The following is a 15,302-nucleotide window of genomic DNA, read 5'->3' as shown; positions in this document are numbered from 1 at the left end:
TGGCAAAGTCTACATCTCGGCATTGCGTCTGTCAGCTGTCTTTGACTGTGGGATTGCAGCCCTCCCTTGAGTAGCCCTCAAATTTGGGTGGGGAGTTGTCAAATCAATCAACTTGGACCCAATATGTTCAATAGGGTTCATAACTGCTTTTTGGTCCAGTGGGTTGTGGATAGTACACATTCTTAGCATCTTTTCGCTTGCACAAAGTGGCACAGTCACTGAGAAACACTTTGACAAATCAATTCTAGAGTAGACCATTGATGATCTGATGATGTTTGATGTGTTTGATTCCACTCTTTTTTGTGCTGTGCAGTGAAAAGATGGAGAGAAGCTTGTTATTCTTTGACATGACTGAGAAGGCAGTGTAAAAACATTATGAAAAGCCTACAGTATGTGAGTTTTTTTGACCACCGTTTGGTAATTTCAGACATACACACCTGAAACCACACTGAAATTGACATGTCTTACACGTGTTGAGAAGTAATCGCAGAACTATTGAGTTTTATTGTGTCGACTTGCCTGCTAACTCACATATTGTATGTTTTCCATAGATATGTCTAGTAAATGCTTTTATTGACAATCCTGATCAAATCACACTCCAGCTGTTCCTTTCACCTTGCATTTCCCTCTGTTTGCATATTCAAATCTTTCTTTCAGAGGGATATGATATTGTGGATGCGACGTCATTTCTCAATGACGACATGATAGAGGATGATGACGGAGCCAGCTCCTCTGCCTATGCAGAGCTGGAGAGGCTGGAGAGAGAGACGGCGGCTGCGCGTAGCCATCACAGTACTAGCTCCACTGTAACGGCCATCTCGGTGCCTCCGGCAACGCCACCTTCATACAGGGTCCCTAGTGCCTCACCTATAGCCACCAATGAGCCACCGGTCCCACAGGCAATCCAAGCCTTTAAGGAATCTGCAAACATGGTCGCTGCCTTCAACATGCAGTGGAAGGATGAAATCTCAGCTATGCGCTACGAGCTAGCAGAGCTACGGCGAGATGTCTGTGGGGAGCTGAAGACTTTCAACAGCAACTTCTTCAACTTCACTCAGTGTTACAATATGTGGACTTTGTGTCGGGAACCATGCAGCGACAGCACTACACAAACTGAAGACAGAGTGTCCATAGGAATCCAAGCAGGGTCCAGCTGGTCCATTCGGCATAATTTGGAGGACAAGTCAGTGATGTGTCAACCTGAACCGGCACCCTTTAGTATCATGGACTTAATGAACCCACCTCGAATTGAGATCATAGAGGGAACCCCAGAGAGCACACCAGAGGGTTCAGGCAGTCCTGCAAGCCCGCTTCCAATAGAGGACTTCCCATGGGAGATAAATAAAAAGCAAAGGGTCCCCAAACCGCAGGAAATATGTGGCCACACAGGGGGTCACAGAAGTGCCAGTCTTGAACTGTGGTGCAGGAAGTACACCAGTGGACCCATGTCGTATATGTCTATGTCATTCTAATCACTCGCACCTTTCACGCTATAGGAAAAGATGAGCAAGCCATGGTAAAACCTTGTATTTACATGTAAAGGCTGTTATTCGTCCCTTTACTCTTTGCAGACACAGTCCGTCATCTGTCAAACAGATAACGGAGTTCTTTTAACAGCCTTGGAATCCAAGAGACCACGTGTTGTACTTGCCTTCAAAATGAGGTGATGCGAACGTGAGCAAGATGGTAGCTGATCTTGAGATCAACAAGTGCCAACGAGAGCAGCATTGTATTTCATAAGTTGTCTTAAAAAGCCGGCAGACAAAAGAAAAAATCTACTCAAACAAAATCTGAGGGTCACTTAATGCTACAACTCAATAATCAGCCATTTTGAGTAGAGGCATACAATAAGTTGGTTTGTCTGCGTCGAAACTCATTGTCATTCCAGTTTCTCTTCACGTAGAAACCCTCTATTCAGCACCTGCGTATACTGTGAATACCTTTATAAACCCTAAGTTTTCTATTGAATTCATCAAAATGACGACATTATTTATTAAGAGATTTCAATAAAGTTTTCTTTCTAGTTATTTTTAGCTTGATGGCCTTTGGTTTACTCATTCTGTAAGCCAGCGTAGACGACTTTCAACATTAAAAAAGTTTCTGCTGTCAAAAGTCTCACTCATAAACAGAATATATTAATAATAATTAAATAAACAGTTGTTATTCTGAAAAAGAACCTATACAACTCTATGATAGAGTTTATGACACTGTAGCCTGAGGTTGTGAACCTTAAAATTGAATGAAAGACTTCAGTCTCGCAAAATTAAAATAAATTTAAAAAAAAAAAAGAAGGGGGTCTTCAAATTGATCATGCAGCATTAATGTAATGGCTTAAATTAATCCGAGCACAAACTACTTTTATGTTTTGTCAGTGTATTTGTATATACATGTATACATTTGTATATAGAAAAAAAATCTTAAATTCAATACATGTTATAAACATACTGTGTTGGATCAGCCGTGAAATGGGTTAATAAAAACAACTAGATCTGGTTCTAAACCAAACAAAGCACCTTTTTCTTCACAGAGGCCTGCCGCTATATATTTCATCATGCCCATCACTTGGTTGGTAGCAATGAGGGATCAAGGTTTGGTAAAGAGCTTCAACCATCCGTTTGTTTTCCCTATCTTAATGCATGAGCCTGCACATTTTTTAATTTGCGAGAGCAGAGGATTAGCCAAATTGTAACCCGTTCAGCTGTCTTGATGCTGAAAGATTGGTCCCCTAACTATAGACAATCAATGCCGCTGAAGGTCTTGACCACGCCGACAAGTCTCCAGAGGTGCAGTATGGTACCCGTGAATGTTCTAACACCGCCCAACTAGTGATAGCCGAGCTGGGCTCCTGACTAACCTTAATTGGTCTGAGTCAGTTGAGTTTTTCAGTCAAAACCTTGCTTATATAATAAGAGTAGCCTGTCAAGTTGCTAGCATTCCCTCCAGACATTTATCCACTCCATTGTACCAACGTGGTACCACGTACTAAAGTTAAAAATGAGGCCTAAGGAACTGGGGCCGAAAGCAACCACCTTTCAAGTTTGTAAGCACTTCTGGACTATCAAAGGACCATGACAAGTGTGATGGAAATGTGAACCTGTCATAGGGACCACTGTGCTGCCTTTAGCGAGAACGGAGCTCATCCCCCCCCCCCCTTGTGGGATCAAAAGGCAATGGATGCAAAAATTTGTAAGGAATCTTGAAAGTTTATAAAAAAAAACAAAAAAAAAAGGTTGTCACAAAGTTATAAAATTAAAAATGCCATATTCCACAGAGAAACGGTCAGTATAACTGATGGATTTATCATTTAAAGTTTTAAACAAAAACTGTACGTGTGTAAATATTAATTTTTGATATGTTTCATTTTGAGGCACGAGAAATTCAAATTGGAACTTGACTACGACCAGCAATCAGCTTCAGTCTAATGCACCATGTTGGTGCATTAGACTGAAGCTGAATTGAAACAGAAAGTCTATATTCTCTGTTAAAATTGATATGAAAATATTTAAAAATAACAATACAATAATTACTTAATGAGGCAATAGTCGAATATCCATCCTAATCACTTGAATCTGTCATTTGTAGAACTGGGTTGATAAGTCAATAAATTGGTTAATCGAATGACAAATGAATATGAAGTCAATACCTTTTGATATGTCAGTGTGTGTTTGTTTTCTTTGTCTATCACGAGAGGGTTCACTCTGTGCGGCATGTTTATTCAATAGCAAAATCAAATGAACGTAGTGAATCCTCTTGTCCACAATCTTTGTCTCGGTGGGCAGAAGTGGGACTGCTAGCTAATTACACACACGCAAGTCGCTCGCGAGAAGCACCGCAAGGTGACCAAAATTAGGAGGACAGAATAGGATTGCAAAGCCGAATATATCGGCTTTAAACCGAACGAGACGGATGAACGAGCAAGTATGTACAATTTGTTAGAAAGTGATAGCAAAAAAAAAAAAAAATCTGACCCAGATTTTTCAATTTAGGAAAAACTGCACTTCAAGAATTACAGTTCTATATTGCTAAAAGACATTGAGAATCCATTTTATTTTATGTTTACTTCTTTCTGTAATTGAAAGTTCTTGACATTCCAGTTACAATGGCAAAAAATACTAATAAAAAAAGTCAACGTTTATTGCGTTTGAGAGGAATCCTTGTCAAATTATTAAATATAGTGATTACATTAGTGCTTATTTTGGTCTCAAAATAATGACAATAATATAAATCAATTTATTATCAACCCAGGCATAGATGTTCCATTTTGTTAGACACGTAATAATAGGTATTTGACTTGACAGATGAAAATCAACGCTCATTTAATCGATTATTATTAATATTTTATATTTTTTGTTGTTCTTATATCGACTATCGAGAGCATATACAATGTCAATGTGCTGCAGGTAAAAAATAATGCCTCGAAAGTCTCCTTTTTTGGAATACAGTACAAACTATTTGGGACTGAATCAACAACACCCCTGCTGGTCGTAGCAAAGTAGTGCACTCCACAATGCTTATTGATAAAAAATGGTTTGGTTATCATGCTTATCTTGAGGTACAGCGTATCTTTAATGAATTTGGTTTTGGGTATTGCGAGGGATATTTCCCTGCTATGAACAGCAGCAAAAAGGTGTGTAGATACAACATGAAGATCATTTACAACATGATTCATTCTTGAATTGTACACATTTGCAATACTGAATATTTTTCATCTTTTTAAATAACAAAAAAAAAAAGTAAAGAAAACCAATAAAAAGGCGGGTTTTTATTATTTCAGTGAAGGCATACGACTGTGAAAATACCAAGCTTATAAAGATGTATTAAAATATGTGTACATACACAATATGTTCAAAAAATGTAAAGTTATTCAAGGGAAGTGCAGTGGCATCCCTCAAATATGTTTCTCCCCTTGCTTGGGGAGTGCAAAGTAATTTTAAGGTGCTGGCTAATCATGATGTCTTCAATCTACTTTATATTCATTCATTCTATGCAAATCCTTGGTTCTTGGTGTATTTTTCCGTCATCTAAATATTTGAATTTGCTCATAATTTCTTTTGGTGGAACTTTTATCAACGATTCTATGTTATATGATTTGATTTTGATTTTATTTATCGACCACAATCAAAACATTATATGGTAGATGTATTTTGTAGTAGCATCATCTACTCAAACAAGTGTTTTTTGTTTATTGCTTTTTGGAAATGCTGTGCAAAATCATATTTTTCTAAAAAAAAAAAATACAATAAAAAAAAGGGATTTAGTAAATGTATTTGAATTATCTCAGTTTCATCTTGATGTCATAATTTTTGTCCAAAGAATGTCCATGTCCCTTGATATGAGTGAAGACATGTAGCAACAAAAGATAGATTGGTCTATACATGATTTTAGAGTATAAAAAGAGACTTATAATAGGAGAAAATTGACAAAGTATTATTTTTCAGGAGAAATTATTTGTCAGAAGTTTGCTATGTTTATTCATCCCTTAAGGTCTATTTGGGATTCAGTTGAGACAACAGTGACATCCAATTATTAGTTCAAAAGCTTTTGTATGGGTCTCATTTGCACCTAAAACTCTGTTGGATCGGAATAATTTTTTTTAAATCCCTTGGTTCTTGTCCTGCATTTTTTTCAAGACAAAATGTGTTTCTCTGTTTTGCATCCGTCATGGTGCAATTTTCAGGGATATCAGACTGCAATGTTGGGTCAGAATCAGAAAACGTCCATGTCATAAAACATATTTTTCGATGACAGTCGTTTAGCCTGCATTTGTTCGCCTGTGCTTATTTTGTATATGAATCCAACCTTAGCTTTGAAATTGGGTTTGCTTACTATGGTGTATTTATTTTTCTGTGTGTGGATTTTTATTCAAACATTTCCTGGCCTTATGTATTTTTTTTCATAAATTGATATAAAACATTGGATTAAAATTGCTCTCATTATGTTTATGTTGAAGATAATTGAATGGGGGTCATAGCTTTACAATGACATCCGACAAGAACGTTGCAGACAGTGAGTTGTTTACACCAAAACACATGACCAACACAAAGCATTGGACACTTTTCGATTTAGCCTTTTCTACTTTTTTTATGTTTTTTAGGAAAGCTGTCATTTTTTTGGTTGGTTATTATTGCCTTTTTCTTTTATTCCCCATTTTAGGCGCCCGTAGCTTAGCTGCGGGGCGTAGAGAGTACGGTAGGTCCGGTAGGGAACAGTTTTATTATTTCTTTCTTTTATGTGTTTCATACATTTTGTCTGACTCATTGACATTTTTTCACCTAGTAGAAATGAATGATGTCATGCTCGCTAAAAAAAAACTTGAACTGTCTTTATCATGTTTCTACATTAAAGTCAGTGGACTGTTTGTGTACTCGTACTTGATAAGCAAGAGAGAGAAAAACAACTTTGAGATGTGAACAAAATCAGTGTTTCTTAACCATTATCCATTTTTGGGCTGCAAAAAAATTCTGTTTCTCAGCTATGCTCCAAAAAGGACAGCAGCGGTACTCAGTTGTAATACAGTTTTCCACCACTTGTGGCAGTAATGACATTCTCAAACAAATTAAAGTCAGAGAAGTTTCTGAAGTGCAAAAATGATGACTAGAGTGGCGAAACTGTATTTTCATTTGCACATTAATTTTATTGACAGTTTAGTTTAAAATCATAATCATTGTTAATTTTCATATTGTATGTAAATTTCTTCGAGTCAATTAACTTAGTTCCTTCTTATGCAGTATATTTGGATAGCACTTACTTTTCTAATCAGCCTGACCTAAGTCTAAGGTTTATGTGTTAAATAAATAATAATCTTTGTGATTAAAACATGGTTTCATATTATTTGACATGGTTATAAACTGTAAGTAGGTTAGATATAATTATTGAATATTATTAAAGCCAAAGGTAAAATTACAAATTCAGTCTTAATATTTGAGTGTGCCTCAGGCCCCAAAGTCAAAACATTAAGAACCCCTGGCTCTAGATAATGTCAAAGAGCAAAACACAAGACATAATGAAGGGAATTAAACAATTATAAATATTAACTTTATCCTTTGGTTCTGAAAGACAATAGCATTAAATGTTTAGATTCCATTCAACTTTAGTTTTGTTTTTGCTCCGTTAAATTCCATCGGTTTTGACACTAACTCACCTTCTTGCTTTAACCATCATTTCTTTGCATAAACAGAGGACTCAATAAAGCCACGCAATTGTACCTTTGAAATATACCGGCATACAGCGAGGCAGGTCAGGAGCAAACAAACACCTTTCTTCCACAAACCAGCACTAATCAATGCTCTTGTTATGGTCGCTGTGATAAAGAACTTTTATTGCAACACTTTCACGGTGAATCCAGTGGGACCTCTGAAGTGGAAAATCCTCGAGGTTGTACAATTTGGAATTTAATCAATATATTTGAGAAAGACAAACTTTGTAAATCCTGCATGGTTGGAGTTCGGAGAACTGTGATGCATTACGTCACGTGAGAGCTGGCTCAGCCTCGGCATGTCTTTTGTGTTTCCCTTTGGCTTGTTACTTTCTTATTTCAACAAGCATCATGCAAAAAAATGAATATACTGTAAGCACCACATTCAGATCAGCAGGACTCTAGCATTGCAATCAATTTTGTCATTGTTTTTAGCAGTGCCTTTATTTTGTTTTACCGGTACACTCACACGACAATTAAGAATGTTGAAATTAGGGATGTTCCGATCAGGGTTTAATGCTAACGATACGGTCGACCGATACAAATACTGAAAATTTGTCTGCGTATTTATGGTGAGTTTTATTGACAATTTAACAACATCAACACAGTATGTCAACTAGTTCCTTATTCTCTTTATACAATTGTTTGATCACAACAAAGTCAGTGTTACACTGCAGGCTTCAGTAGCCCAAATTGATTTTTTTCTAAATCTGATTTTGTCTAGTTGACTGTAAAATATGATCTTTATCAGACTCCCGCGTAAACACGCACTGTTTCCAATGTGGCCCCAATGAGGCTCCAACGTCACATAGATGCGCAGTTTGGTAAAGTGAAAACAAAAAGGAGTTATTGTGCGCTGCAGATGCGCTCATGGTAGAGAGCCTGCAACTACTGTGCTCAGGATGCAAAAAAAATTCTAAATTAAGAATTTGCTTCATATACGTAGGAGATATGTTAATAATATATATTATAAGTAAAAAAACAAACACCATTCAAATTTGCGAGCAGACATCAAAACGCAGCAATTGAATTTGTCCTAATCAGCCTCTTAACTCACCCAGCATGCAGCTATACAATTATAAAAGAATGTTGCCAAATAGACGATGTGTCCAATATTTCTTATTTCTGACAGACCCTGCATATAAATTTTGACACACTCCCACACGTATGACTCTGTCATTCGCCTGTCTTTGCAGCGCGAGCACCAATCCTCCGTGTGTGTAACTGTGTCAGTTGTCGAGTACTTTTCAGACGCACAAAATAAAACTGAAAATATCGCTCGCTAAAGGGTGATGAGGATTGATAAATCACATTGCTTAAGCTGCATATCTCATGTGTATCTTCTTATCCCAGTGTTGTTTTGTTATCTACAAACATTCTGCATGTTAATCAAGACCGAGGCGCAAAATTAATCTTTGCACTTTGCACACGTTTAGTCGATCAGCTTTGCATGTGCTATCGAGTTTTCACATGTTTTAGTACGCACAAAAACCTTTAGTTAATCAGGCCCTAAGTCTAACATGTTTAGCCTTGTCCTCCAGTGATAATTGTACTTAAGACATTAAGAAATTATTTTTTTTGCCACATTGGAGGTAAATATTACTATTGTTATCTTAGGGGGGTTTCTCCACACACAATCAGCTGCTTGCTACTTGTCAGCCGGGGGAATAAAAATAAATACAGTGCCCGCTAGAGGGAATCGGCATTTGTGATCAGCATTAAAAGGCATTAATGGTCAATGGCGATGGCATACTTTTCCACAAAAATCTTCCGATACCGATCAATGGCCGATTGGTCGGCACATCCCTTGTTAAAAGGTTAGTTGCTAATTATCTTTGCAATACACTATGGTCATTCAGCTTAAGACTGTTTTACTGTTCTAATAAATAATATTGACTATAATAGTTATAGATAGATATGTTTTTGCTTGTTTAACATTTTCAAAACACAGCGTTTGAAATACCTAACAAATCAGTGGTTGATTAGTGTTGCCGGTGGTGTCATCTATAAAACCGTGTGTAGAATTATGATGAAATGGTTGTGTTTTTATAGATCACACAGAAAACACCATACACAAGCTTTATAGATAAGGCTACAGGACAGATTGTACTAAACGTTCCATTGTACAAGCCTTTTATTTAGCAACACAATACCTTAGTTGTTTTTTTCTTTGCAAATCTTCTTTCTAGTGGTAACATTAATCTGTCACGCCAATGATTGCTTTTGCTAAAGGTTACATATACAGTTTAATCAGTATACGGCGTATGGCCCGTCATAGGGTGAAATAACTTGTTTGTTTTGCTCGCTGGCTTCTTCATTTGATTCAGCCACTGTGGCGAATACACATTGGAGAGGTGTGTCTTCGAATAAAGTTAAATGTGCAGCAAAGTTTGCGCTGATGCACATGCAAACAACACAAGAGGTCCTGGCTACAGTAAGCGTGCAAGATGGTAGTCTTTTATTACAAGACATTATTCAATATCCAATATCAAGCCTAACAACATGGTTTATTGAGAGGATCCCACATATGTAGTCATTGATCTGTATTGGTTTGTTGTAATCTATCACACATGTAAGGTAACTCCACCTTGCATCCATGGGGGCATCACCACTGTATGTATATATGTATGTGGCCACCAGAAACATGCTTGTTTTACTGTGCAACCAAATTGAAAAAAACAAAAAAAAACTACCGACCTTTGGGATGTAAGGACATCGGCGGCGGAATCATCCACATCTCCAGCTCCTTTGAGATGTCTTCTGTCAGATCACCTGCACATCCCTTCATCCACTCAGCGACCACTCATCCATCTCCATGAAGCAGCTGTAACAGAATGGTCGATAAGACACGATGATTAGCATGGCCTTTGACAACAAACAGAAAAACACAAACAAATTGATAGTCGGGACAAACAAATTGATAGTCGGGTGGGGTGGGCCCCCCAACCCTCTCTTAGTCAGTGTTAGGCCGCTAAGCAGTATTTTTGGATGTTTTTAAAGGGGACCGATGATGATTTTAATATACATTCAAAACACTTCCTTGTGGTCTAGATAATGCATATTGGTTATGCTTTGGTCTACATTTTGCGTACATTTTGCTCCAATCTCAACTGTCATCGTTGTTTAGTTCGGCTTTAGGATGTTCTTATTGTTCCGAAATTGCAAATGAACCTCTCTAAGAGTTTTATAATTTATGTTTTGAAAATTCACTCTGTTTAAATATGTATCTTGAAGTAGACACCGCTTTTTTATTCCAGACACTTTTAAAAATAAGCCTTATTAACATTATCTAGATTGACCCGCTCACAACATTAGGTACACCTGCACACTCTCAGATTGATTTAGAGAGTGCATAAAAAAAGCACCATTTATGTCACTACACAATACTTTATACTACCACTTTTGGGGTTTCCTCATGGCATGAAGTACAGGGGGGAGAGGCTTGTCCCCCTCTAGCTGAGTGCTTTATGGTGCGTTCTATTTACTTTGAAGGAAGTTGGAAGTCGCAAATCTTACTTTTCACAAGTAAGATTTAAAATTAAATTAAATCTTACTTTTCACAAGTAAGATTTAAAATTAACGTACTATTAGTTGTATTTTGGGCTTCACGGTGGCAGAGGGGTTAGTGCATCTGCCTCACAATACGAAGGTCCTGCAGTCCTGGGTTCAAATCCAGGCTCGGGATCTTTCTGTGTGGAGTTTGCATGTTCTCCGTGTGAATGCGTGGGTTCCCTCCGGGTACTCCGGCTTCCTCCCACCTCCAAAGACATGCACCTGGGGATAGGTTGATTGGCAACACTAAATTGTCCCTAGTGTGTGAATGTGAATGTGAATGTTGTCTGTCTATCTGTGTTGGCCCTGCGATGAGGTGGCGACTTGTCCAGGGTGTACCCCGCCTTCCGCCCGATTGTAGCTGAGATATGCGCCAGCGCCCCCCGCGACCCCAAACGGGAATAAGCGGTAGAAAATGGATGGATGGATGGATGGTTGTATTTTGTGCAAATAATATTACCACAGAGTTGCTAAGTATATATATATATATATATATATATATACTTATGTATGTATGTGTATATATATATATATATATATATATACATATATATATATATATATATATATATATATTGTATATAGTTCTCTGCAAACCTATGGTGGCATCATGCCTTCCGTGTGCATATTGTATAAAGTTCTCTGCAAACCTATGAAATGTTCTATTTTGTCTTCATTATTTTGTCAGAATGTATGTGAAAATCACAAACAAATCTTCTGGGGGAGAATGACCCCCCCCTACAGGGGTTTGGTTTACAAACTTTCAGCCCCACCTAAAACAAAATTCACCAGCCGCCACTGATTATGATGCATTGTCATTTTAGGCAAAGTATAAGACAACACATTATTAACAGTATAATTGTAACCAGGAATAAGTCTTCAGGTAACAATATTCGAATACTAACCTTGTTGGGTAAGACCGAATTTGGTTTTATTCTGAATCCAGTAATACAGATTGGTGGTTTTAGCTCAAATAAAGACTTTCAGGTGTTTGCATATGTTTATGTTTAAGTATTTGCCAGACGCTTTTATCCAAAGCGACATACATAAAAAATACATATAAAACAATTACTGTAAACATCATTTAAGGGAAGAATGTAACACAAAATATCAATACAAAGTATCAAGACAGAATAAACTCTCTGCTGCTGCAGCAACAGAGATACAGTCTACAGGTCCCTAAGATATATAGATATCTAATGTATCCATACATTGTTTATATAGGAAACACGCATGTATATATAACCTAATCATATTGTTTCTTCAATTTAAAAATAGCTGACCGTTTTTTCCCCCTCTCTCTGGGATTATATTCCCAGTTTTGATCTCGGACGTCTGGTCACTGATAGCATATAAGAAAATATTCTATTACTGTTAAGCAAAATATGAATAATAAAACACGCCAAAACATGTCCTTTATCAAAGCTACACGTATGACAAATAAACGTGTGAAAATCAGTGGTTTTCAGTGAGGTAAGATTAATTTAATGCGTTGACAGTTCGTTTCTCCTGCCAAATGGACTGTACTGAGTGGAGCAGCTCACCACTCCAAGATGGCGGCCCCGAATCTCGTCAGCGCCAGTAGGCAGTAGCGGTCGATGCTGCGTCTACTTATAAGATGTCTATGATTCCAGTTACCAAGTCGGAAATCAAGATGGCGACATCAACAAAATCTATTCTTGCGCTTGCATTATCTGAATATAAACAACTTCTGGACAAATATGCGCTCCTTCTGCAACCTTCAAACGTAATGGATAAAGAGGAAAAACATAGAAGCCGTTGTTAGCGAAGTAGAATGCATTTTTAAAAATTACATTACAGTAACATCATATATTGTATGTATACATAAATATATATGTACACACACATATATATATGTATAGATACATATATATATATACACAGGCTTCACGGTGGAAGAGGGGTTAGTGCGTCTGCCTCACAATACGAAGTTCCTGTAGTCCTGGGTTCAAATCCAGGCTCGGGGTCTTTCGGTGTGGAGTTTGCATGTTCTCCCCGTGAATGCGTGGGTTCCCTCCGGATACTCCGGCTTCCTCCCACTTCCAAAGAGACATGCACCTGGGGATAGGTTGATTGGCAACACTAAATTGGCCCTAGTGTGTGAATGTGAGTGTGAATGTTGTCTGTCTATCTGTGTTGGCCCTGCGATGAGGTGGCGACTTGTCCAGGGTGTACGCCGCCTTCCGCCCGATTGTAGCTGAGGTAGGCGCCAGCGCCCCCTGCGACCCCGTAAAGGACAAGCGGTAGAAAATGGATGGATGGATATATACATACACATATATATTATATATTTAATATATACGTACTGTGCATGCATATATACACACATATACATACATACACATATATACATACATATATACACACACGTGTATGTATACTTGTTCAATAATACATTGTAGGCGGCTGATTTATTGCAAAAAATATTTGTCATAAATGCTAATAACAGTTATTACAAAAGGTTCTATTATTGTTTACACTGAGAGCAGCCACCTATGAAAGCCAATTTTCAGAAAAAGAAATCCAAGCTCGGGATGAGTTCCAGTTGAAACTTCCGACCAGGAACTCAGGGAATCCGACTTTCCAGTAAAATGGAACACACTATTACTTATTGTCTAAATAAAAAGACTTACCTCGCTGACGTCACACCCTAGCCAGACTGCAAAACTCCGTGCTTAAAGGCATCCAAAATTGCGTGCAAGCTCATGTCAAAATGCATGAAACTTCTGATTTGGCATTTTTTAACACGTATATCCAACATTTATAAGTGAGAAAAGACAAAATTCATCAGTGGTACCACTTAAGCCTTTTTATATTAATAGGCATCTACTGCTAACAATCAAGTAGGACGGTTTCATACAGTTTGGTACAGTTCACCATTTTCTGCGTTTCCATCATAAAAATTCCCACACTATGACCTGTATTATGACTGCTTTTCAGCATGAATTTTACTGTGTGAATTTAGTACAATTTGCTTGAGTAGGACGCTGCTGTCGACTTATTGGTCAACAGATAATTGTTACTTCTGTGTTCCGGTCCATTACCGCGGATGAATGGCGGACATAATAATTGATCCATTCAGTTGTTTATTCGTCGTGTCTTGAAACAACTGAAGTAAATAAAGTGTTTGCGGGAAAGGAGGATTAATTAAACATATAAATAGTCATAACTGTATTATGAACAAACACTGTCTTGTATTTTGCTTTGTGGAATATTCTTGTCTGGTGAGTACAATTCCTACGACAGTCATGTTTCCATCGTTAGTCGCAAATTCTTTGTGATCAATATTAAAGCCTGAACTGTACCACTTGATGGAAACATTGCTTTGTCAAAGGACACAAGTTCTTCGCAATTCTTGATGATGTCAAGTTTTAAACTATGGCTGGGCAATTAAATAAAAAATTATTGAAACTGACATTTAGAGCTTTTAACCGAGGGAAAACTGCCATCTAGATCATTTATATTGTTCCCGACTTGAATTCGCTCTCTAATTATACACTGTTCCCTTAAAAGGGGTCAGATTATGATTGTTTTTTTCTACATTCAAAACACTTTCCGTTGGTCTACATCAGTATTTCCTAACCATAGGCGGCCCCTGGAGGGCTGCCAAAAACATGTTACCTAGCTGTGGTTCGTATGCCCCCACAGCGGTACAGTACTGACAATTTTAAACAAACAGAAGAAGATTGGAGCTAAAGTCATAAAAAGTTTCTTAAGCACAAAAACTATGACACAAGTGGTTAAGCTATATATTCATTTGTACTTCAATATTATTAACAGTGAGTATATGTTGTTATCATTTGCTGTTAGTCTAGTTAAAATTGATTTAAGCACTGCATAAATGTATTTTCATTTGTTTTTATGCGCACCTTCTTTTGCAGTATATTTGATACATATCTAGTTTTGTAATCAGCCTGACCAAAGCCTAAGGTTTATGTGTTAACTACATAATCTTTGTGATTAACACATGGTTTCATATTATTTGACAAGGTTTATCTTGTTAAACTGTAAGTTGGTTGAATATGATAACAAATTAAGAGTAAGATTACTAATTCAGTGTTAATTTTTGAGTGGACCCTGAGCCCCTCTGTATTGGAAAAGTTGGGCCCCGAGGTCAAAAAGGTTAAGAACCCCATAACTTGTAACGGTGGTTCTTTGGTCAATGTTTTACAAAGTCTTCAAGCTGCTCTCTGACCGTCTCTTCAAGATGCATTGTCTTATTTACATGTTTCTACTTGGACTGCATGCCAGCCATATTGTAGTTTTTAGATCTTGTATATAGAGTCTACTGACAGATATTAGTTAGAACTATGTTACTTTGTATTAGGAATGGCTACAGCTGAGGATTCATGTGCATGTACGAGGCAGTGTGCCCCAATACAAGAGTACAGAGAAAAATAAGTAGCTTATTGACTACAGATGGCATAAATTTCTACCATTTGTGGAGTTATTTGCTGACGTCACAACTGGGATAACGTCACAAATAGGGCAAATTCCTAACATTTGGAAGAAAAATTAAGGAAGGCAAGACTGT

The 15,302-nt window shown here is 37.4% G+C and overlaps 1 protein-coding gene across 2 annotated transcripts in view; it reads left to right on the top strand.

Moving 5' to 3' along the window:
* The window catches only part of dlgap2b (discs, large (Drosophila) homolog-associated protein 2b), a 284,389-nt gene that overhangs the window by 222,000 nt on the left and 47,087 nt on the right, over window positions 1–15,302 (top strand). Inside the window, exon 5 of one of the 2 annotated variants that reach the window (XM_061885789.1) lies at window positions 6,154–6,198. In XM_061885789.1, the coding sequence (XP_061741773.1) occupies window positions 6,154–6,198 (45 nt within the window). Of the gene's footprint in view, window positions 1–657; window positions 6,533–15,302 lie in introns of those variants that run through there. The other variant, XM_061885788.1, reaches the window with a different exon arrangement.

Source organism: Nerophis ophidion, linkage group LG24 (assembly GCF_033978795.1).
Source record: "Nerophis ophidion isolate RoL-2023_Sa linkage group LG24, RoL_Noph_v1.0, whole genome shotgun sequence".
Classification (NCBI taxonomy): Eukaryota; Metazoa; Chordata; class Actinopteri; order Syngnathiformes; family Syngnathidae; genus Nerophis; species Nerophis ophidion.
This window is presented reverse-complemented; position numbering and strand designations above follow the sequence as displayed.